The following is a 24,810-nucleotide window of genomic DNA, read 5'->3' as shown; positions in this document are numbered from 1 at the left end:
GAGGGAAGAAACTATAGAGGAGGACAGAGAATGGAATGAGTCCAACAGATAGTTGAGGATGCTGAGTGTAACTGCTATAAAATTGAGGAATTCGTGGTGGGCCGCATCAAACCAGTCATAAGATTGGAAAAAAAGCGGGCTCTAATGAATATGTTTCTAGTCTGTGACTTGCTCATGAATGTTACCGTTTGATGAAAATACGAAAAATAGTATAATCAAAGCCTTGTACACATTAGGACTTGGACTGAATGGACACAGTGAAGTTTTTACGTCGTTTTTCTCAAAACACTACGTAGTGTCGAGCGAAAATCCGAAATAACTTTCGAATTTAAATTAATTGAGAGCGTATGTGCGGAACTCCATCCAAATCCGTGACATACGACAGCCGACCTCTTCACGTTAGCTATTTCGCTCTCTCTCTCTCTCTCTGTGTTTGTGTGTGTGTGTGTGTCACGTGCGTATGTGCTGTGTTTGTGGTTTTGTTGGAGCTAGCAGCCTTCAGGTAGACAAACATACTCACAGTATACCAGATTGCGTGCGTGAATGTGGGTCACGCAACATAACAGTAGCATCAGTGGGCAACTGGCTGAAGGCCAAGGAGGGAAAGAAACAGTTACCTCAGCAGCTCTCTATAACTACTTTTATGCATTATCTGCCGTCTAGACAGCAGAGCACGTATAAAACTATTTCATAAGACTGTAACTAATTCGTTTCGAATGTACACGGAGCTGCCGGTCATGAAATCTGGAAAATAATTTGCCATTTGCCGCTGTTCACCTTGCAGCTGAAAATGACAGTTTTGAGTCGTGAACGTTTCCTGTGTCGTTTTACATTCAGTTCATGAGATTTCTTTTCTTCGTGTTGCCAGTCAGTGTCAAAAACTTGAAAAAATGTGAATACAGAAAGAATTTGCAGCGTGATAGCATAATTATAGTTCATATCTCAATCATAATATCCTCCTTCAGTTAAATAGATTGCAGACAATTTACCAAACCAGCAATTAAGAGAAAATATACATTCGTATAATACGAGAAACAGGAAACACATTTATGTACCTTTTCGACGTTTAAATAAGTCTTTAAGAAGCTGTCATGTAATAGGTTCCAAATGTTGCAATAAATTTTCGCTTTGTAAATTCGATTGTCCTATTGAAAAGATCAAGCCAGAACTGTATGAGTGGCTGGTCGAGCACCCTTTTTATTCCCTTGATGAATTTCTTGATTACAGTCAAAAACAAATAATATTATAAACTTTGGCTGCTCCCGATATACTATATTAATTATTTCATTAGCAGTTCTAGTTACCTATTTGTTAGTAGCTAGTAATAATCATTAATATGCTTTTCTCTGCACAGTTGCAAAGGGCAGTTATTATTGTACTTATAACTCCCGCATATAATTTTGTTTATATTTTGTAATTTGACGTTGTCTGTTGCTTCTGTAAGCTTAACGACAATAAAATCTTATTATTTTTTCTTTCCTTTCTCAGACGTTAAGTCTGGTTAAAAATGGAAAGTGACGCGGACCTTGATCAAGCGTGACTTCCTTTTAACTGTGCGGTATATGTTACATTGCATTTAGGAACTTTCGGGTAATTGAACATGTATCAATAATTACAGATTTCTGTAATTGTATATATATGTTTGGATGTAGCTGTATTGCGTTGATGTACTGGTGGATATTGTGTGGTATGACTCCTGTAGTTGATAGTATAATTGGAATGATGTCAACTTTATCTTGATGCCACATGTCCTTGACTTCCTCAGCCAGTTGGATGTATTTTTCAATTTTTTCTCCTGTTTTCTTCTGTATATTTGTTGTATTGGGTATGGATGTTTCGATTAGTTGTGTTAATTTCTTCTTTTTATTGGTGAGTATGATGTCAGGTTTGTTATGTGGTGTTGTTTTATCTGTTATAATGGTTCTGTTCCAGTATAACTTGTATTCATCATTCTCCAGTACATTTTGTGGTGCATACTTGTATGTGAGAACGTGTTGTTTTATCTATGTTGTATGGCAAGTTGTTGATGTATTATTTTTGCTACATTGTCGTGTCTTCTGGGGTATTCTGTATTTGCTAGTATTGTACATCCGCTTGTGATGTGATCTACTGTTCCTATTTGTTGTTTGCAAAGTCTGCATTTATCTGTTGTGGTATTGGGATCTTTAATAATATGCTTGCTGTAATATCTGGTGTTTATTGTTTGATCCTGTATTGCAATCATGAATCCTTCCGTCTCACTGTATATATTGCCTTTTCTTAGCCATGTGTTGGATGCGTCTTGATCAATGTTTAACATTTTTTTTAAATGTTAAGGATAATAAGTTGACGTCTCTTCATGTAAGAATAGATGATGAATGCGGCTAGGCGCTAACTTTGTGTAATGTCTTGTCTGTATAGACGTGTATCTGTTGCCTTTAAGATCCCTTCACCTTCACACATAAATCTATACAGTAAAGTAAGGGCCTCCCCTTTTGTCGGCTGATCCGTGATAAGTTTATCTATGTACAGTTTTTAATATAATATTTCATTACGTGAAATCAGCCAAATAGAATCTTTGGTGGAGTCCTTCGTCTTGGTATTCCGCGGCTGGCTTGCTGTAAGAGATCTTTACATTTATTATTACTGTTAAGCACTGCATTCAGTCGGGAGAATCAATCGTGTGGACAATTTGTTCCTTTTACGAAAGATTGCGAATTCCAGATGTGTACGAAGCCTTTTTGGACGATTTAACACAGACTCAGTGATTGCAGGCTCTCTTCGACACAGCTGAAACTTCCCCACTAATTACAGGGCGAACGTGATCATCAAATGATTCAGAAAAAAACTCATTCGTTCATTCCCTCCAGACCAAAAAAGTCACAAACCTTATTTATGAAGGAAATTGTGTATTCAATCCATCTCCATTACATGTCCAGATCTCCGGTGATTTCAAGTCTTAATTATTTTCCGTTTACAGTCTCTTTCTCTTCAAACAAACCGCTAGCGGCACAAATGTTAATGGCTCACTTTAGCGAGAAGAAAAGCAAAATACGTATCTCTCAGAAACACGTCAATCCCTCAACAGATGCTGCAGAAGCTCTCCTAGTTGCCACTCTAACAACCATGGAGAATACATATATGCATCTCTGTTATTTCAAAGAATAAACGCACTAGAAAATACTTTGGCGTCGTCGAGCTGTCGCCGCATATGTTACGAGAAAATCTGATCAGATACTTTTCCAAAGTGAATGAATGTGTGGATGGTTTGATTGACAATGATTAATTGGTGCGTGGTAGAGGGTATTTTCTGTGGGGACATTACAAATGTGTGGCTGTGTTAGATGATACGGGTGCTTGCCATGTAGTGTTTTCTTTTTTCCAATTTACTTTCTTTGTATCTGTTGATGTTATGTGAGCTAAAGGGTTGTTATTATTATTATTATTATTATTATTGTTATTATCTATTATAAAATGGTAGCCTCATTATGTTTGGATATTGATAAATATGTTATTTCAGTAGTCTTATTTTGTAGAAATACATCACCCTCTTCCCCTTCCATGAAACTCACATGATTTCCCCCACCCCTTACGCACTCCAGCTGATAGAGAACGATTCGTGTGTGTATGTGTAGTCTGAAATGACTACCAGTCATGCACGGTATCTAATAATGGATGAAAGTGTCAATGTTATTAGCTGCAACGATACGCATAACGAAGAGTGGGACCTCTTCGTACCTCACATCCTTCACCTGCGATACTTCAGCTCTGCTCGACGTGGGAGACACTGGGCGGGCTGCACGGTATGCACTCGCTAAGGAGCCACTTTTACCCGGAGACTTAATCGGAGGCGGCGCCGTCATTCGAGGGTAATGAGCAGAACCGGGAGTTTTCCCCGCCTCAGCAGCGGTGTGGCCACTTCACAGCGAGAGAAACGTGCCGTCCTGTCCTGGTATTTCTCTCGCCTACTCGCGCCGTTACTGGGTCACAGCCGTCAAGCAAAGCGTCTCTCCCTCCAGGTGGGTGCCGTTCGAAACCGGGTAACGGCCGCTAAAGCCTCTGACGAGAGCAAATAACGTCACCAGTGTTTCAGCTCAACGGTATCAGTCCACAGGTTTCAGGATCGTAACACACAGCTACAAATGGAAGACGTGGTATCAACGTTATAGAATCACACACCTGTTGCAAGGCACAGCAGGTGCTATTGCAGTAGGACATCACCGTCAACAATGCAACGTCCGTATGAGACTTTGCATCTCTACAGTACATTAACGGCGCTTGCTAAAGAACAGAGCTGAAGCCGAATGTTGGACCGCTGATAACGGATGACCTCTGTACTCCAGTGTTAGGGAGGTGACCTGCTAGGAGAAGAAGATTTTCAGATAGTTTTACTGTTGGTGTTTGCAATAGATATGACCAACTGTCAGAGTCTAGTGGAGAGGAATCTCTAGTAGCTGTAGATGTAGGAAGCATGCAGCAGACCTCAGCAGTTACGGTGGCTGGGACAGCTGGAAAGCCCACGTACAGGATCTTGTTCAGAAACTAAATGCTGCTTTATTTACCATTAGAACAGTATCTGAAAAGTAGTCTACTTCGCATATTTTCATACGCTTATGTTGTATGGTATTATTTTTTGGGTTAATTCTTCTGATTCAAAAAGGATATTTTTGGCTCAAAACCGGGCTGTTCGAGCTATATGTTGTGTAAGTTCGAGAACCTCTTGTCGACCCCTATTCAATAGTGTGGGAATTCTGACATTGCCCTCACAGTATATATTTTTTTTAATGTCGTCTGTTGTTAGCAATATTAGCTTATTCCCAAGAGTTAGCAGCTTTCACTCAGTTAATACTAGGCAGAAATCAAATCTGCATGTGGAATGCACTTCCTTGACTCTTGTGCAGAAAGGAGTGCAGTATTCTGCTGCATCCATTTTCAATAAGCTACCACAAGAACTCAAAAATCTTAGCAGTAGCCCAAACTCTTTTAAGTCTAAACTGAAGAGTTTCCTCATGGATCACTCCTTCTATTCTGTCGAGGAGTTCCTGGAAGAGCTAAAAAATTAAGCAAATTCCAGTGGTACATTGTTGATTTTCTTTATTTAAACTTACGACTTGTCGCCTGAATATGTTTTTCATATTTCATTTTACCTGTTTCTACTATCGAGTGGTAATTTCATGTATTGACTCGTGCCATGACCATGGAGACTTCTCCTTAATTTCGTCCCACGGAACAATAAATAAATAAAAGTGAAGGCATCTTTTTGATACACTTCGGTCTGTTAGCACCGTAGTTATAGGAATATCAGTATCGCGCTGAGTTTCTCTGGATTCATCATTCGTCAGCACATGAGACAGAAGTCAACACGATGACATGTGCTTAATGCCGCACGTCAGTATCTCCTGTCAGACGTTTATTTTTCTCGATGACTCTACAAGTCGCTCTTCGTCTCCATGTGAATGAGAAGCCAGTTTCATAGTAGTTCATTCGGTTTAAAAATGGGTCTGCTGGAAAAGTGGAGATTTGATTTCCAGCAAGAGGGCAGTTTTCTTGTTATGAAAAACTCATGCCCAGCATTGGTTTTTAGCCTTTCCACGTTTTTGTAGGCTGGGGCGGGGCTTGGCTCTTTCTCGTCTTTCTAAGAACTTCTTTTAAACCAAAGTACAGAAATAGTTTCCGGAAGAACGACATATCATCGTTCAAGAATATTATTTAACTGTTGAAACGTTATTTTCATTTGGGACACTCACAAAACGCTTCAAAATGTGGATCAGTATCGGCATAAACTTGCCTTTATCAGAACCATAACATTAAAAGACGTTGAAAGTGAATAGCGAAATGTAATGCTTATCAACAGGTACCAATTTTCTGCATTGTATCAAATGGAAAAGTGCCAACAGTACAGTGCTCTATCATGTGGATAATAAACAGTGTATTATTCTACAAAATGTCAGATATACGTAGCGATATACGTAAACTACGTGTTTGAAGTGAAAGGCATCAAATAGTTTTGTTTTCTTCTTGAATCCATCAATGGCAGAATAAGAACTGGGATTGCGAGCTTCCACTGTATATATTATGCACTATATACTTTCCTCCCAGCTGTGTTATTTATTTTGTATTCATATTATACTTCGGTTGATTTCGCGACTGTAAAAATTTCGTCTTCAGAAACCTGCAAATGTCGTCTTGAGGAACCCAGAAACCATACGTCGAAACTCTCGAGGGATCAGAAAAGATGAAAGCATTCACGCATTAGGACTTACTAGAATTATCATCAGCTTTCGTACCTTCATATTTCCTGGTTTCTCGAGTGAAGCGCAACTTTTGAATTCTTGATTACTTAAACCTTTTCGCCCTAGAAGTGTCTGCAGATGGTATCTTCCGTGGCAGTACGGTTAGGTTATAAGAAAACAGATGAGAGGAGATATATTTGACGTAATAAAGATACAAACATCTGCGATAATGACTTGGACTCGCAGAGTTTGACAGAACTCTCGTGAACATCAGGCATACTACTGATGCTCATTCGGACTCTCCGTTCATCACCTTTGATTTGAAGAAATATAATGCAGAAAAACTGGAATTAACAGGTAAAATAACATTTAAATCCCAAATGTCGTTAGTGATACATTTCGAGAATGTAGTTCAATTAAGCGCCCGAAATTACACTTGTTCTATATTTCTTGGACACAGGTGTCAGCTAATTCAATAGTACTTAATATATAACATGAACAATGGTCTACTTTGAGGTGTCTCCCGCTGCCAGACTGTGCCACTGTTTACCCGAAAGTCGCCCGCACAAGACATCTATGTACGACGTATAATCCATCTGGTAACAGAGGCAAGCGCAATAGACCCACGACATTTCTGCATCAGACCTAGAAGCCATCGTCATGGGGACAGATGGCGTGATGGAAGTCTGACGACGATGTCTCGTGGTACCACAGAGAAAAGTTTCTTTAACGCATCCACAGGGAAACAATAAAGTATCAAAATGTATCTTTTCTCGTCGATTGTTTGCTGGCAACGGCTTTCGTTCACATATCTTCGTCAGTGAAAATGAGCTTATTAGAACCCTCTCTTGTTACGTACCTAACTTTACATTAATGAGTCACTGACGAAAAAGCAGCTGACATGTTTCTGGCTTTTGATAGTGGTAGTTTTGGTAGTTTCTCAAGTGCATTCGACCACATTCATGCCTCATGACTTGAGCATTTCCAGGTTATTGTATCCCAGCGCTCCAACAATTACATTGGAACTGAGAGCACCTACAAACATTGTAATTTTTAACGCCCAGTTTCATTTCCACGATATTGGTAGCCATCCTGCTGACTGCCGCATGCAGTGGTAGCATTAGTAATACCGTTGAAACATTTCACATCTTTTCTCGTCTCGATTCTGAATATCAATTGCAAATACAAACGGCTGCAATCAGAGAAATTTATTACAATATATTTTCCACTACGCTTTTCAGAAGAAACAATCATCATGTGGATTTCTGCCATTTAATATGGCGCAGATGTACTGCACGTACGACTTTTGGGTACCCTATGGCACAGTCTGTCAACTGTTTTAATACAAAGCTCAAAGCTATGTCGATGTTTTGATTTCATAGGAGAACAGACATATAAATATGTACGAATAAAAATAGTAGCATAGTCAAGTTCGCAAAGAATTTATTTATTGATATCTAATTTTAGCTCATGGTCAAACCATCTCCAGATAATACAAACTATTACTTAACACATTGTGTATCAGCCACCTGGCATTACACAGCGTCATAATCTGTTGAGCCGAATTGCTCTTGTTGACAAGTACATATTAAGGAAGAAGGTCGCCATGGTTACCTTTTACCTTAGTATGTCCATAAGCACATGCCAGCAAGAGCGGTTCAGCTCAACGGATTATGTACATGTGTAATGCCTGATGGCTGATACACACTGAATTAAGTAATAGTTTTTAATGAGTGGAAGGTGGCTCGTCAAGGAATTTTTGCGATTTTGAGTTAAACTGCCTGTCTCCCTTGGTCAAATAAGGAAGTAATATAAATATTAGTAAATTTCAGTGGTCACACGCTTCTTTCCCTTTCTTATTTACAGTCGTAAAGGAGCATGTGACCACAGAAAGACATTCACATGTGTTGTTAAACCGTGCACATTACTTTGAGCTTTCTTCCCCTGCCAGATCCAGGCAAATGCCGGGATGGTTCCTTTGAAAAGGCACGGCCGACTTCCTTCCCTAATCCGATGAGGCCTATGACCTAGCTGTCTGGTCTCCTCCCCCAAACAACCCAACCCAACCCCCTGCCAGAATGTGCCACTGTTACCCGAAAGTCATTTGAAACGCGATGTGAACTGATACAGTTTGAATGGTTATAAACATGAGTACTTTCAACTGATATTCGTAACGGTGAATCGTAACCTAAAATACTCGTATTCCATTGCTGACGTTCTGTAAAAAGGAGAATTTAGCCACATACTAGCATGACTACATCCGACCCTAGCTCGTTTGCTCTCAGGTGGTCTAGGAATAAGTACCGGGTGATCAAAAAGTCAGTATAAATTTGAAAACTGAATAAATCACGGAATAATGTAGATAGAGAGGTACAAATTGTCACACATGCTTGGAATGACATGGGGTTTCATTAGAACAAAAAAAAAAAAAAATACAAACGTTAAAAAGCTTTCTTCCCCTGCCAGATCCAGGCAAATGCCGGGATGGTTCCTTTGAAAAGGCACGGCCGACTTCCTTCCCTAATCCGATGAGGCCTATGACCTAGCTGTCTGGTCTCCTCCCCCAAACAACCCAACCCAACCCCCTGCCAGAATGTGCCACTGTTACCCGAAAGTCATTTGAAACGCGATGTGAACTGATACAGTTTGAATGGTTATAAACATGAGTACTTTCAACTGATATTCGTAACGGTGAATCGTAACCTAAAATACTCGTATTCCATTGCTGACGTTCTGTAAAAAGGAGAATTTAGCCACATACTAGCATGACTACATCCGACCCTAGCTCGTTTGCTCTCAGGTGGTCTAGGAATAAGTACCGGGTGATCAAAAAGTCAGTATAAATTTGAAAACTGAATAAATCACGGAATAATGTAGATAGAGAGGTACAAATTGTCACACATGCTTGGAATGACATGGGGTTTCATTAGAACAAAAAAAAAAAAAATACAAACGTTAAAAAAATGTCCGACAGATGGCGCTTCATCTGATCAGAATACCAATAATTAGCATAACAAAGTAAGACAAAGCAAAGATGATGTTCTTTACAGGAAATGCTCAATATGTCCATTGTCATTACTCAACAATAGCTTTAGTCGAGGAATAACGTTGTGAACAGCACTGTGAAGCATGTCCGGAGTTACGGTGAGGCATTGGCGTCGGAAGTTGTCTTTCAGCATCCCTAGAGATGTCGGTCGATCACGATACACTTGCGACTTCAGGTAACCCCAAAGCCAATAATCGCACGGACTGAGGTCTGGGGACCTGGGAGGCCAAGCATGACGAAAGTGGCGGCTGAGCGCACGATCATCACCAAACGACGCGCGCAAGAGATCTTTCACGCTTCTAGCAATATGGGGTGTTTTTTTTTGTTCTAATAAAACCCCATGTCATTCCAAGCATGTGTGTCAATTTTTACCTCTCTATCTACATTATTCTGTGGTTTATTAAGTTTTCAAATTTATACTGACTTTAAATCAAACAACAAGGTTACTGTTACCAGTCACCGTTTTAGTTATTTCCACGACGCGTTTCGAAAGTTTAAACCTCCATCATCGGGTGGCAGTATACATGTCATGTGTTACGACAGCAAAAGGAACCTGTGAGCACTGGAGGCAGTGCCACAAGTTCCTCCAAAAATCGTAACACAACAAACACACAAATATAATACTATCTCATGTAAATCCACCCGATGATGGAGGTTTAAACCTTCGAAACGCGTCGTGGAAATAAATAAAACGGTGACTGGTAACAGTAAACTTGTTTCATTTAATGTCAGTAACTGTCACGGTAAAGCCTAACCTAAAAATATTCGCATTTAAAGTTATACTGACTTTTTGATCAGCCGGTATTTACAATGCAGAAGAGATGCGGATCGACTAGAGAGACTCACCTTCTTGCTCCAGCGGGTGAAATCTGGAACGGAAAGCGCATGCCCGAAACAGCGGGTGGGGGCGGCGGATGGTGTGGCGGCGGGGGTGGCTGCTGCGGGGGCAGCGGTAGCGTCGAGTACGGGGGCGGCAGGTGCGAGTGCAGCAGGTCAGGGAGGCGGTCCCCCGGAGGCGGCGGCGGGCCGTCGGCCAGCGGGGGCGGCACCGCCCCCGGCGCTGCCCCCAGGCGCCGCTGCTGCCGCCGCTCGCGCCTCTCGCGACGCCGCTGCTCGCGGTTCGTGTGACCGGCGGCGGGGGCGGGTGCCGGGGGCGGCACGCGGGGCGGCGGCGGCTGCGGCAGCGCCGGGACGGGCGGCGGCGGGGCCGGGGCCGCCCCCGGGCCGGGCACGTCGCCGAAATCGTCAGTCTGCGCCTCGGTCGAAGTGAAGGTCCGCACGTTCGTCACATTCACCACTGGGAACGAGCCACTATTCACCACAACACTGACGGACTCCGGCTGCGGAGGAGGGGGCGAGGACGACGACGAGGGGGCGAGGACCGTAGACGGAGCGGCCTGCTGGGGCGGGGGCGGCGGCGGCGCCGGCACGTTGACCAACATGTCGCGGGGGCAGGCCGCGCGGCTGCTGTCGCCGCAGCACTGGAGGCAGCCGAACGGCAACTGGTCGCAGCCGCGGCCGCCGCCGACCGCCGCTCCGGCGGGGAGCGAAGGCAGCGCCGCAGCTTCGTCGGCCGGCCACCGCCGGAGGGCCAGCAGGGGCGCGGCGGCCACGCTCGCCTCGGAGGAGCTCGTCGACGGGGACGAGGACGCCGACGACGCCAGCAGCGCGGGGGCGGCGTCGTCGTCGCTGCGGCAGTCGTAAGGCTGCCACAGCAGCGACGACAGCGCGTCGCGGTAGTCCCTGGGCAGCGGCATCAGCAGCGACGCCGCGTCCAGAGGGTCGGTGCGGCGCCGCAGCAGCCTCCACGGGTCGCCGGCGTCGGGGGCGGCGGCGGGGGCGGCGCGCCGGCGCACCGAGCCGGCGGCCGCGCAACCACCTGCTGCTGCCGCCGCCGCCGCCGCCGCCGCCGCCGTTGTCGGACCGGCGCCGGCGCCGGCAGCCGCGCCCGGCGCCTCCCAGCTGGACCTGGAGGACGCGACGCGGCGCTCCACCACGTCGCTGGGGGTCTCCCGTCTGCCCTGCTCTTCGTCCACAGTGCTACCAAACAGCGGCTCCAGTTCCGCCTCCGACAACTGCGACGGCGCTCGCCCGACGGCACAGTTTTGCCCCGCATTGCTGTTTCTGTAGGTGTTCAGGTTCTCGTCTCCAGCGACAACGAGTCCCAGCCTGGAGGGCGAAGACGCCTGACGCAGTAGACTCCTCTGGGTAGTAAATTCTTCGGGGCCGGCATTCGGTTCGTGGTTATTGTTGGTGGAGCAGGTACGTTCCGACAGTGCCGACGACCAGCGTTCCTCGTCATCGCCGTTACTCGAGGCACGGTGGTTGTTGTTGTTATTGTTGTTATCGGCGACGTCGTTGTCGAGGCGATCCGGGTTCGAGGTCTGAGGCGTCAGCGGCGGCGGGGGCGGCGGCGGCGGGAAGTCGCGGGCGGTGTCGGGGGCGGAGGCGGCGCCATCGCACGGCACGTGCAGCAGCTGCGCCGCCGCCGACACGGGACGCTCGCCTAGCGCGGGGGCCGACTCTGCTTCCATAGGCTCACGCCATCACCAACTCGCCGCCTGTCGGAGGAAGAGAGGCAACCCGTCACACAACCACCTTATTACAAATAGTAAATAAGACAAGATAAACCTTGACAACAAACACATCGTACACGAAATAATCTATTTTTGTATTGTGAACATATATTACAAAGCTACACGTTGCTTCTGTTTTATTTGTTTATATTTCGGTTTTTTCGCTAGCTTTGGGACAGCAGCCACAGCCCCAAGCAACACACGTATGTACGGCACATTTCCAGTCTGGCGCTCTCACGTATCAGTAGAGTTGTAAAACTAACGTAGGCCACCGCAGCATATCGTAAGTAAGCGTAGACTAAAGCCGTCGGCACACGGACCGTGCTGTCGAACGTTAACGTTGAGCGTGCCTAGTTCAACGTGATGCTGAACGCTCAGGAACGATGCGACTTGTACATACCGTACGTGGGCCCCAACGTGGTATACGCGATCGCAACGCACTCCTGCGGCAGTTGAGGGATGTTTCTAGTTCGTAAATCACACTGTTTACTCTTACGGGTGAGCGTAAAATTCCCACGTTAGCTCTATTAAGACGCACATTTCCTTCATCGTCCACGAAAAGGAAGGTACCGTGTCCAGTCAATAAGGACACAGGCTTATAAAAGTTCCATTACAAACAGTGCGGTACAAATTTGGAATACTTCTCCGCGTAAGATAAACATTACTTCATCATTTCCATATTTTAGTAAAGCCCCAAGGTCAGTCTTACTTGATCACTGTTCCTACCCAGTAGCAGAATCTTTGCAACATGTGAATTACGAAGCGTAAAAGAAAAAGATGCAACATGTCTTCATACAAGTAGCGAAAGCTGTCCCGTAGATTAAGCCAATCGAACAAAGTCACCCCTCAAAAAAAAGGTGAACTTATATTTACATAACATCAAATATTATAGTATGTACTTATATTAAACTAATAATAAAGTATCAAAACCTAATAAAAACGCGAATGTCAGGAAATACAGTTTTGAAGTGTCAAGACGTGAACCGCCGCCCCAACAAACAACTCTACTACACACGACAGTGACGCTACTCATTACGCTTTTTTTAAAAATTTTTTTTTAAATCTCATTTTGTTCGCTTTTGTTCGTTGCATCTGCTCGGGGCGGACGTCGTAAGACATCGATTGAAGTTCGTTGTTGATCGATTAACTCAGTTTTTTTTTATTACAGAGGGCACGTAACCCTCTGACTAAACCAACCGCACAACTGTAATATCCAACATAGTATGTTACCCATTGCTGAAAATCTTAATCGTACATATGTTACTAATCGAAATTTAATTATAACAAATTGTACCAAGAACAATGCGGTTTGGGTGGATCTTCAGTGTGTCGCTGCCTTCAAATAGCCCACTCTCATAATACGCAAGGTACAATAATTCTTTTGCCACGAATATGATGTTTCCCATTATTTTATTGGACCGAATCACACAGTTAACAACGGGTTTTCCAGTGATTCTCAATTTGCTGGTGCTCAGAAACGGCATGTATACATACAGGCTTGAAATGAATGCCAATATGGCGCCTCACAACTCTGTATTAAAGGGAGACGGCGTGCGTGTGACGTAGGTGGCGTTGTGCCATCTCATTGGTCAACGCTCAGACGCATGCTAGATATTGCTCTGCACGTTCGGAAAGACGTGCTATTCCACGCTATGACGCACGGTCCGTGTGCCGACGGCTTAAGGTAGTTTCAGTCAAAGGTATACCAGCGTTGTCAGTATGTTGGAGGGGTTGTGTCCTTATCGGACGTTATCTCATGACAACTGCTTTCTTTTCATATGTAAACTGTGTCTTCCAGGATTCTTCTAGAAGCCGGAAGCTGTGAGTTGTCTAGAAAATGAGTGAGAACATATAAAGGGCGGCGCTGCCTACGGTACATTAATCTCCCGTAAGGTACTTAAAAACAAACTACTTTTCGCAAAATTGAAACTGACAATTTTTTATTCAGATTTTATTCGAAAACTGTTTATTTGTAACGTGAAAGAGAGGTATAAATAAAGCAGTACAGATTTGTCATATAGCGCAAGAAAACCTAATTCGCTCAAAAAATGTTATAATAAAGAAAACAGCAAAGAATAGATACACCAGACAATGCTTCAGTACTTCTTCGAGCTGAAGTAACAAATGTTTTTGTTATTTATAAGCAACTTAAGCATTTATCAATAAGAACAGGACATATTTGCCTTTGTTCACGATTCAGAACGTTCCTTTCAGTACAAAATAACAAGACTAAATATATATAAGTTTCTTCAGAATGCGGGCGATTTTCCCCGAGAGTGCGCCTGTGTATGGAATAAATGCAGTGCCTACCTCCTCCCTCGTGACTTCATCCATCTCAACAGGTTGAGCTGCAGTGGTTGGGCGGAGAGCACGTTGAATCTGCCACTCTGAGTACCCATTTTTTCGAAATACAGTTCTCAGATGTTCCAATTCCTGGGGTAGACTCTCTGCGTCAGAGATAGTGCGCGCCCTATGTACTAGAGTTTTAAGTACCCCATTCCTCTGTGAAGGGTGGTGGCAGCTGTCTGCATGCAAATACAGATCAGTGTGCGTAGCCTTCCGATACACCCCATGACCTAGGGTGCCGTCAGCCCTTCTCTTGACCAAGACGTCAAGGAAAGGTAATTTACCCTCCGTTTCAGTCTCCATAGTGAATTTGATGTTGGTGTGTGTGGAGTTTAGATGTGTAAAGAAGTCAAGGAGTTTATCCATACCATGTGGCCAGATGACGAACGTGTCGTCCACGTAACGGAAAAAGCAAGTAGGTTTCCATACGGATGACGACAGGGCTTCCTCCTCGAAGTTCTCCATGTACAAATTCGCTACCACCGGTGAGAGTGGGCTACCCATGGCGACTCCCTCCGTTTGCTCGTAGTATTCTCCATTAAAAAGAAAATACGTGGAACATCTGAGAACTGTATTTCGAAAAAATGGGTACTCAGAGTGGCAGATTCAACGTGCTCTCCGCCCAACCACTGCAGCACAACCTGTTGAGATGGATGAAGTCACGAGGGAGGAGGTAGGCACTGCATTTATTCCATACACAGGCGCACTCTCGGGGAAAATCGCCCGCATTCTGAAGAAACACCGGGTCGGAACTGTGTTTTGTCCTCCAAATAAAACTCGTGCACTAGTGGGGAGCGCCAAAGATGACCTCGGTTTGAGGAAGGCCGGCGTGTACCAGATTCCGTGTCAATGTGGCAAGTCGTATATTGGTCAGACGATGCGTACCGTCGAGGATCGATGCCGTGAACACCAGAGGCACACTCGACTTATGTATCCGAGCAAGTCGGCGGTCGCTGAACATTGTTTGTCGGAAAACCACGCCATGGAGTATGACCGCACAAGGATTCTGGTACAGACGTCGAGATACTGGGACAGCGTTGTTAGAGAGGCCATCGAAATTCGCACCAATGACGACCTCATAAACCGGGACTGTGGCTATAATCTTAGCAAGGCTTGGGAACCAGCGATCGGGTTAATCAAGAGTAAATCGAGCAGACGTATAGTTGTGACGACCACGGCGGACAGAGCCATCACACCGACGTCATCTCAAACGCCGTCGCAATCTGTTCCACCGCGCGACCGTGGCGCTGGGCGCGGACGGCGGAGGGAGCGCGCCGCGGGCGGAGGGTATTTAAATCGGCCGCCGCCGCGACCGAACCCAGTTCCCTCTGAGCAGCCATAGCGTACGGATCTCCGTGCCGGCACGTTCACAGGAGCTCAGTCCGTCAGTTCACCTGATGATGGCGACATGTTTCATCGCCGAAATATTGTGCCCGTTGGACACTATAGACCGGCAGCATACCCGTGGATATTTTGATTATCAAATACGCCGGGAGAAACTCAAGAATCATATAATTTTTATGTTTGTTATTGTAAACTGTAGTTGTTTCAAAAATAATTGCTCTGGCTGCAAAAACGCTCAGAGGTTACACGACCAGCTAATTTTTATTATTTATAAGATGTAGTTTATATTTTGTAATAATATAAAATAACAATGGACTAACATGGAATGATGTGTGATTCTACTTACGTGCAAAACAAGCAACCAAACAAACAAAACAAAACAATGAGAGATTTGTCGGCTCCCATTTTTTCTCTTACATATTCATTAATGTTTCTTTCCCTACCAACGGTACCAATACTATCTGTAGTCCTACGACTTACTTCGTCATTTCTGTGCTGTACCAAAACTACCGAACTACAGTTTGGTAGATTTATTTATTTATTTCATTAACAGCACAGAGTAACCCACAGCCTTGAAATGTAAGGTGGATCGGAAACAGCAAACACTTCTCATTATTACGAGGTGCATTCAAGTTCTAAGGCCTCCGATTTTTTTTCTCCGGACTGGAAAGAGATAGAAACATGCGCATTTAAAATGAGGCCGCGTTCATTGTCAATACGTCCCAGAGATGGCAGCACTGTATGGCAGATGGAATTTTACCGCCAGCGGCGAGAATGAGAACTGTTTTAAATCCTTAAAATGGCGACGTTTTCCTTACTTGAACAGAGTGCAATCATTCGTTTTCTGAATTTGCGTGGTGTGAAACCAATTGAAATTCATCGACAGTTGAAGGAGACATGTGGTGATGGAGTTATGGATGTGTCGAAAGTGCGTTCGTGGGTGCGACAGTTTAATGAAGGCAGAACATCGTGTGACAACAAACCGAAACAACCTCGGGCTCGCACAAGCCGGTCTGACGACATGATCGAGAAAGTGGAGAGAATTGTTTTAGGGGATCGCCGAATGACTGTTGAACAGATCGCCTCCAGAGTTGGCATTTCTGTGGGTTCTGTGCACACAATCCTGCATGACGACCTGAAAATGCGAAAAGTGTCATCCAGGTGGGTGACACGAATGCTGACGGACGACCACATGGCTGCCTGTGTGGCATGTTGCCGAGCAATGTTGACGCGCAAAGACAGCATGAATGGGACTTTCTTTTCGTCGGTTGTGACAATGGATGAGATGTAGATGCCATTTTTCAATCCAGAAACAAAGCAGCAGTCAGCTCAATGGAAGCACACAGATTCACCGCCACCAAAAAAATTTCGGGTAACCGCCAGTGCTGAAAAAATGATGGTGTCCATGTTCTGGGACAGCGAGGGCGTAATCCTTATCCTTACCCATTGCGTTCCAAAGGGCACTGCGGTAACAGGTGCATCCTACGAAAATGATTTGAAGAACAAATTCCTTCCTGCACTGCAACAAAAACGTCCGTGAAGGGCTGCACGTGTGCTGTTTCACCAAGACAACGTACCCGCACATCGAGCTAACGTTACGTAACAGTTTCTTCGTGATAACAACTTTGAAGTGATTCTTCATGCTCCCTACTCACCTGACCTGTCTCCTATTGACTTTTGGCTTTTTCCAACAATGAAAGACACTCTCCATGGCCGCACATTCACCAGCCGTGCTGCTATTGCCTCAGCAATTTTCCAGTGTTCAAAACAGACTTCTAAAGAAGCCTTCGCCGCTGCCATGGAATCATGGCGTCAGCGTTGTGAAAAATGTGTACGTCTGCAGGGCGATTACGTCGAGAAGTAACGCCAGTTTCATCGATTTCGGGTGAGTAGTTAATTAGAAAAAAAATCGGAGGCCTTAGAACTTGAATGCACCTCGTACAATGTTATTGGTATACAGTTGTTAATGCTTTTTTTAAATAATTTAAAGAACATAATATATAAAAATTTCTCTAAGGTTACAGCGAATTGAGTGCTTAATAGTTGTTAAGATAGTTCTAAATAATTTGTTTCTGCCTAGTTGATGAGAATATGATTTATACAATGCCAATGTCAAAGAAAAATAAAAAGAAAAATGTAATACATTGAGTGTGGTGGAAATAATAGCAATATGTAGAGGGACGTGATATACTGTATCTGGATGTGTAATATAGACTATGTAGCATATCAGTTGGTAATAGCCGATCTCTACCTATTTGTGGTGAGAAGGTCTCGGTAGAACCTCGAGCTATTCTCATCTGAAATGGTTTGTGCTTATGTATGTTTACTGTGTCTGCGTGTATTCGTATATTACTGGGAGTGTTGAAGTCAGGACACTAGATGATATTCAGCAGCTGTTTGTTTGTCCTATTGTTGGTAGTTGCGGTATATTCTATGGTGATACCTTAGATAGACACACCTGGTATTGTACAGGTTAAATACTGGCTGAGCATTTGATGCATGGAATACATGAATTTTAGCTTTACGTGAGAAATATCCTTATGTTTCTAAATTTGTTAGTAGAAACAGAATGTTGTTCATTGCTACTTGAATGCATTATTCCTTAAATAACTCAATATATTACATTTTTAGTTTTATACATACTTTGTACAGAAAATATATTTTATGTAGAAAATCAATTCTTTGTAGCTTTAAATAGAGAAGAGACTATATTTCTATCTGCACATAATAAGATGAACAATACAACACTGTTGTGTGCAGTATACTTTAAACACTATGCAATATGTCGTTGGGGAGTAGGAGCCTCGGAATAAAAGTTCTTCGAACCTTCTCCTCCCAAGCGACATTACATTATTAATAGAGTTTTAGTATGTGGTGTCGGTGTTTGTTTGTTTTATGGCTGATAGTGCCCGTTGTGTTGTTTGTGACTGTGCTGTGGCATGCAGTGTCATGCGCTGTTGGTTTGGGTCCCTTCCGTGTTGATCACTTCTGAGTCACGTTCACTTAGTGTGTTGGCTCCTTCCTCGGTTTCGGAATCTGTCGTCGTGCTTGTGTCCTCCCATGTGGTTTGTTGGTTTGTGCTTGTCTACACCTCCTTCCATTTGGCGCTTGTATTCTTCGTGCAGACTGTTCGATACAATATCGGCTACGCTATTTATTGTGTTCTAATCATCGGGATTTTTTATTATTCTGGCGATGTCATTGTCGTTCTGTATAGGTCTCACTTGTGCTAGCGTGCTGCGTACCAGTGTGACATGTTCTGGAGTCCCAGTTTCTCCGCAAACGCATATTTCATCTTTAGTTAGTCCCATACGGTTTAAATGTGCCGGATACGGCCCGTGGCCTGTCAGGAATCTCGCGGCTTGGGTCGACATGTTTCAGCTGAAGTCTTTCGCGTAAGTTCGGAAAGGAAGAGTGTACTCTTTGACCCTTGTAGGATGCGTCCCACTCTCTCTGCCACGACTGAGACCGTCACTGTTTCATTTGTGTTTTGTTCATAATGTTGGTTCCTGAAATTTTGGTGAATTTATCGAGCCTGTCCCTCTTAAGCCAGTAAAGTGCTGCTCTGTAATGTATTGTTATGTCTATAGGACAGGTCCCCATCACAACGCAAAGTGCCTCTAGTGATGTGGTGTTGAAGGCTCCGCTAATTCTCAGGAGTACACGACGTTGACCTCGTCTTGTAATTGTCTTGTTAGTCTGTATGTTCAGTCTGTGAGGCCACGCACTTGCGGCGAAGCATGCGATGGATTCAAATACGTATAATAATGTGGTAGGTCCTTACGGTCTTAGTAGGTAATTTGTACTTAGTTGTGTTGAGACTTGCTAGCTTGTGCATAATTTTGGAGGCTTTGTCAATTGTCAGTTTGATATGATAATTAAAAGTTTGTTTTTCGTCAAGATGCAGTCCTAGATAACGTGTGGCTTGCTTCCTCTGTATGCTTGTATTGTCTAATTTTAGAAGCGGATTCTTCTGCAGTGTCCCTCCGAGCAGTAAATACACAGTTTTGTTAGGAGCTATTTTTAATTTATTTTCTTTGCACCAACTGGTAATTTTTGAAGCAGTTGCGTGCCTTTTGTCTCTAGTGCTACTCTCTAGATGGCTGACAGCACTACGAGCAGGTCATCTGCATAAGCCACCACACGTCCTACCCTACCGTCACCGACCAACGTGTTCAGCATGGGATTGATTGCGATATCCCGCAATATTGGTCCGCAGATCGAGCCCTGTGGACATCGCTTCGTTATTCTGTTGACAACCTTCCGTGTACCAGCCCTCCACTCCGCCTCTCTGCCTCTGCAGTAGTCGAGGAGGCTATAGTAGAGGGAAGCTGACAGCCTCATTTCCCTTAACCTGGCGAAGAGGGGCGGGCACCACAGATTATCAAAAACGCTTGCTATGTCGATTAGTATGGCGGCCACGTATTTGTCACTGATGCTATTTGCAACTGTCAGTGCTCGGTTGACGGCGTCTTCTATTGATCTACCTTCCCTGAGGCCGAATTGATGGGGCGCTAGCCCCAGGATGCGTCTGTGCGGTTGTAAGCGGTCACCTAAGAGCCCTTCCTGTACCTTGGCGAGAGTGTTTAAGAGGCAGATCCTTCGGTACGTTTTGGGGTCTGTTGGCTCTTTGTCTTGGGATTTGCTGATTACTAATAAAGTAGCAGTTTTCCAGAAGTTTGGAATTCTGCCTGTTAGTAGTGCCTCGTTGAACAGGTTAGTAAGAAAAGGTGTGATTTGTGTTTCGGTTTGTTTTAATGTTTCTGACAATATTTTGTCTGGGCCGGGTGCTTTTCGGTTTTTAAGCATGCTGATTGCCGTCGCGACTTCTTCTTGTGAGAATGGTATGGTTACACTGCCACTGATGTATGGTTGGCTCATGCGCTCTCTTAGGTCGCGTGAGGTCGTCATCCGGGAGGAGCCTGTTCGGAAGATATTCCGCTGTGCTTCTCGATTCTCTGGTCATTGTCCCGTCAGCTTGTTTTAGTGTTGACAGAATTGTCGGTGTCTTAACACGTTCTGTTTCTATCTTGAAAGGTTGTCACCAGATGTCGTTCTGTAGCTGGATTTTGACGAAATTGGTCCAGTAGTCTTACCTTGTTGTCTTAAGTTGTTTATGGTAGTTCTGTTTAGCGTCACGATACAGGTCAAGTCTTATCTGTCTTTCAGGAGGAGCTGTCTTTGCTTGTTGGTAGCACTTTCTTTCGTCCCGTGAATCCTTCCTTAATCTTGCCAGTTTAGTGACTACCCCTCAACAGTATCTCGAACTTTTTGCCAGTTGGCTCTTCCCATGAGTAAACACTGCTGTTCATGGTCCATTATGTGTATATTGACATATTTGTCTGTGGTTATGGCGACTGCGTTCTGATCGCTGTGCGTGGCTCAATCCAATACCCTCCATCTGTTGACTAGAGGAAGAGATTTTGCGTTCCCTAGGGAAACGTCTATATTACTTACACCACCGGCGTCTCCGCAGTAGATAGGTGGCTGCCCTCCCTATTCAGTATGAAGAGGTTGTATTCATTTACCACGTCAAGCAATAGTTGCCCTGTGTCGTCAGTTCTATCTGAGTTCCACAAGGGGGATTTTGCGTTGATATCAGTTAGAATGAGCAGCCTTTTTCTTTCTGAGTGTCGTGCAATGTCTTTTATTTTGTCTAAGAAAGGTTCTATGTCATTCGAGTACTGAGAGTAAATACACGACATGATCCACACATCCTGTGCGTCTGTTATTTCTGCTGTGGCGAAGTGTTCAGAGCAAAACTGGGTGATGTGTGTTGCTATGAGGTTTTTATTAACTACTAGTATCGCGGCTATCGCGTTTGGCGTTCCTACTATAGTGATGTAATGAAAGGGGAGCCCTGAAATCTTCCCGCCTCGCAGAAAAGGTTCCTGAACACAGGCGATTGTTTCTTCTAAGAACCTACCTAGTTCCTTGTTTACTAAGGTACTGCCCTGGCAGTTTAGTTGTATTACCTTCATAAGGGATATCTAGTGAAGGAAAAAGACTTGGCTGTGGTTTGTTTAAAACTCAGAAACACACTGTAACGTGCGCGTGGGGCACACAATACTCATTAAAGCCTGTAATATAGTAAGTGAGCGGGGTTCACCTTACGAGACAGGATTTTCATATAGATATTGACCGCGTGTACCCGAATGGTGGCAAATCAGACTTACACCCACTCTGTAATAACAATGATCCGTCAAGTAAGTTCAAAATGCAATTACACGTCAGTATGTACCAAAAGCAACACTGAAGATGCTACCAATTTAATAATAATACGGTCGCCAGCCTAATTAGGCATTAATTGAGTTTCTTCCCTGTACAAGTTGATGTATATTCATGCAAAACAACACGTAGTAACACTGCGTAATATAGTAAAATTTTAGAACCAGAAAATCTATTGAACTGATGGTTTCACGTTCTGTACTGATATGGAAAAACCATGAATACATAACACTACACTATAAAGTATACTACAAAGCTTCTTACTGTCTATTGATCTGATTAAAATCGGGCATAGGTTACCCTAGAAATAGCACTTTCGAGCCACACACAAAATGTCAATTTTGATAAAGATAAAACACTGATAAATTTTGGCTTTTATATTGACTTTAACTTTTGCTGGTCAGATCAATGTGGAACACTTCAGCATTCAAATGAAAAAAGGGGGGGGACCCTGAAACTGTTATGATCACTATATTAAAAAAATTGATTACTGAAATTATCATGCCTTCAAGATTTCCAGTATATGAGTTACTACTCTTTTTTTATCTTATTTACTTCTCATTTAAATACCTTTATATCTGTCTCGAAATAATTAAAGTTCATTACTATATCAATATTAAAGTTATCTTTCAACTTCGTTAGACCTTCGTTATTCATTTACTGGTTCATTAACAAAACAGTTCTTTAAACACCATTCTAACATAACTAGGTCTGCAAGTAATTATTATTAACACAAAATTTAATTTTTCATTTCGGGACACTCGGATTGCACAACATTTGGAAAGGACCTTGTCTAGGTTAGTTGTAAGGATAATTAAATGAGGGGAAAGTTCTGGTGAAATTTAGGTTATTATTGAACAGTTCACTCTATGGTCTACACGCATAGAATACTAAAAGGTTCAACCTGCTAGTATCGATGCGGCGCTTGGCGGGCGGCGAGATGGCGAGGCACAGAGCACACATACAACCACAGCTATAGCTCTTGACGTAATCGGCACTTTAATTCTTCTTAGCATCGCAATACTTTTCCATTTAGTGCCCATGGAATATTGCCATGCTGCGTGGGCGTTGGAACAGCATACCCGAGGCACAGTGAAACTACATCTTCCAGGAGAGCCTCCTCGCTCCAGAAGGTGTTGCTCAGACCAATGCCAAACTCCAACCACTACTGCTAAGCCCGTTGTGCCGTACAGTGCCCGCGTGCATTTTCCCGCGCTCGCCTGCCATCCACCTTTTACCGCTCCCTTGCAGACAGGGTATTCACCCGAGATTTTGCATTCTACATATCCTAACACATTGCCTACGTATGGACCAGACACACATTTACAATTTTAAACATCTTACAACAGTTTCAAAATTCGTTACATTTCAATTCTATTACAATATTGCTTGACATTTGACATAAACATTAATTTTCACATTGAAACTCGTTTACAGTTTTCTTAACACAATGGCATGAAACAGAAAAGAAATGAAAGCAGAACATCAATTACACTAGTTTATCGAAAAATCAGATGGAAAAAAATTTACTTATATGTACAATAGTATAACGTCGTTGTTGTTACAACACGTCCATGTGCTCTAGCGAAGTCCTTGTGTACTTTCCCTAGGTTTAGGTCCTCTCCCCGTCGCGCACATGGCTCCCCTATAGGCTTACACAGTTCTTTGGGGTTCGTTGGGAGATGTTCAACTCTTAGGATTATCCTGTCAGTTTGTTCTGTAATTGGGAAGCAGATTTTATCCCCGTTTTCATGCTTAGTTCGTATTACATAGCGAAGAACTGTTTGAAATATATCCTTGTTTTCTAGTTTGCTAAGCTGTAGGTTAGCTTCCAAGTTTTCGTAGTTTACGTGATTAACGGTATTCATCTGGGGGTCCTTGATTGTGTCTGCTTGGATTCTTGACTGTTTGTTGCTCCGATTTCGAGTAATTTTGTAGTGCAGCATGTTTTCCTTGCTTTATGATTTCTGGTTGTGTGGAGTTTGATATGTTTTCGCTAAGTATTTCTCCTGAGAGTGACTTCTTGTTTTTGATCTCTCCTGGGGATTTGTTCGGGAAAGGTGAATGTTGTACGTCCATTTCAGGGATGGTTGTGTCTGGTGTTGTGCCGGTGCGGACGTGTCTTTCTATTCAGCTACCTTACTGTTTTGTTTTTCGTGGTGTCCGTGTGTGCTACCCCCGTAGACAAAACGAACTGGTGCAATATAGGGTCTACATTTGGTTGTATCGTATTCTGCTTGTTGTGCGGGTAGTGTGCAGTTGTCTTTGTCAGTGTTCGGCTTGTAACGCCGGAAATGTATATCCTCCTATTTCCATCCATTGTACTATAATTTTTTCTCCTTGCTTTGTTACCTCAAGATATGACATTTCTGTTTCTTTATATATTGTAATTGTTTTACTGTTTGTATATATATATTTATGCATTTATGTTTGTTTTGTGAATATTATTTGTATTTATACGCTGCGTCTGGCCTATGGAGAACTATGCTATCGAACGGATACGTCGATAGGTCGTGTGGAGAACCAGAGTGTTTAGGATCTTTGGTAGTGTTAACTCTGCCGCGTGGAGCGCGGGCAGAGACAGTCTGGCTGGAGTAGCGAGTGGAGCAGGTGTGTTGTGTGAAGCTCCCGCAAGTTGCCGCGCTTTCGGGGTTTGGCAGCATGTAATTGCGCTCGACTTGCGATGATAGTTTCTGACATGGTGTCGCGGAGGGAAGCATTAGCTGGCACACAACAAGAGCCCGTTTCGTCTGGTGACCGTGTCGAGAAGGAGGCGCGCCAACATCCAGCTTCTGCAACAGCGACGGCCGACAATGTGTGACTGTCGCCACCTCCTCGATCGACGGCTTCAAACCTTCAATCAACCAACAAGGAAGACTGGAAGCACGTAAAGTTTTAGAACTGTATGGCAGACCTCAGCTTTTCAAACTTTTAAAATTGTTGCATCACAAAATTACAGCTACTTAGCATGAACGTTTGTTGCTCATTGCCCCAATTGCATTGCCAACCAAGGTCCCTTCCTTTTCCGGAATGAACCCGAGTGTCGTTCAAATTCAGA

The 24,810-nt window shown here is 43.8% G+C and overlaps 1 protein-coding gene across 1 annotated transcript; it reads right to left on the bottom strand.

Moving 5' to 3' along the window:
• Positions 1-10,251: 10,251 nt before the first annotated feature.
• On the bottom strand, positions 10,252-11,792 carry LOC126161273 (phosphatidylinositol 3-kinase 2-like). Its single transcript, XM_049917013.1, has 4 exons — positions 11,691-11,792; positions 11,227-11,642; positions 10,484-11,061; positions 10,252-10,367 (listed from the first exon to the last, which is right to left on the bottom strand). The coding sequence occupies exons 1-4, from the start codon at positions 11,790-11,792 to the stop codon at positions 10,252-10,254; spliced, it is 1,212 nt and encodes a 403-aa protein (XP_049772970.1).
• Between the last annotated feature and the right edge of the window lie 13,018 nt (positions 11,793-24,810).

This window comes from Schistocerca cancellata, chromosome 2 (assembly GCF_023864275.1).
Source record: "Schistocerca cancellata isolate TAMUIC-IGC-003103 chromosome 2, iqSchCanc2.1, whole genome shotgun sequence".
Lineage (NCBI taxonomy): Eukaryota > Metazoa > Arthropoda > Insecta > Orthoptera > Acrididae > Schistocerca > Schistocerca cancellata.
This window is presented reverse-complemented; position numbering and strand designations above follow the sequence as displayed.

Coding starts and splice junctions, on each gene's coding strand:
- LOC126161273 (XM_049917013.1), bottom strand. CDS start 11,792: ATGGAAGCAGAGTCGGCCCCCGCGCTAGGCGAGCGTCCCGTGTCGGCG. Junction 11,643..11,690: donor CCGCCTCCGCCCCCGACACC/GCCCGCGACTTC, acceptor CTGACGCCTCAG/ACCTCGAACCCGGATCGCCT. Junction 11,062..11,226: donor CGCCGCGTCGCGTCCTCCAG/GTCCAGCTGGGA, acceptor CGACCCGTGGAG/GCTGCTGCGGCGCCGCACCG.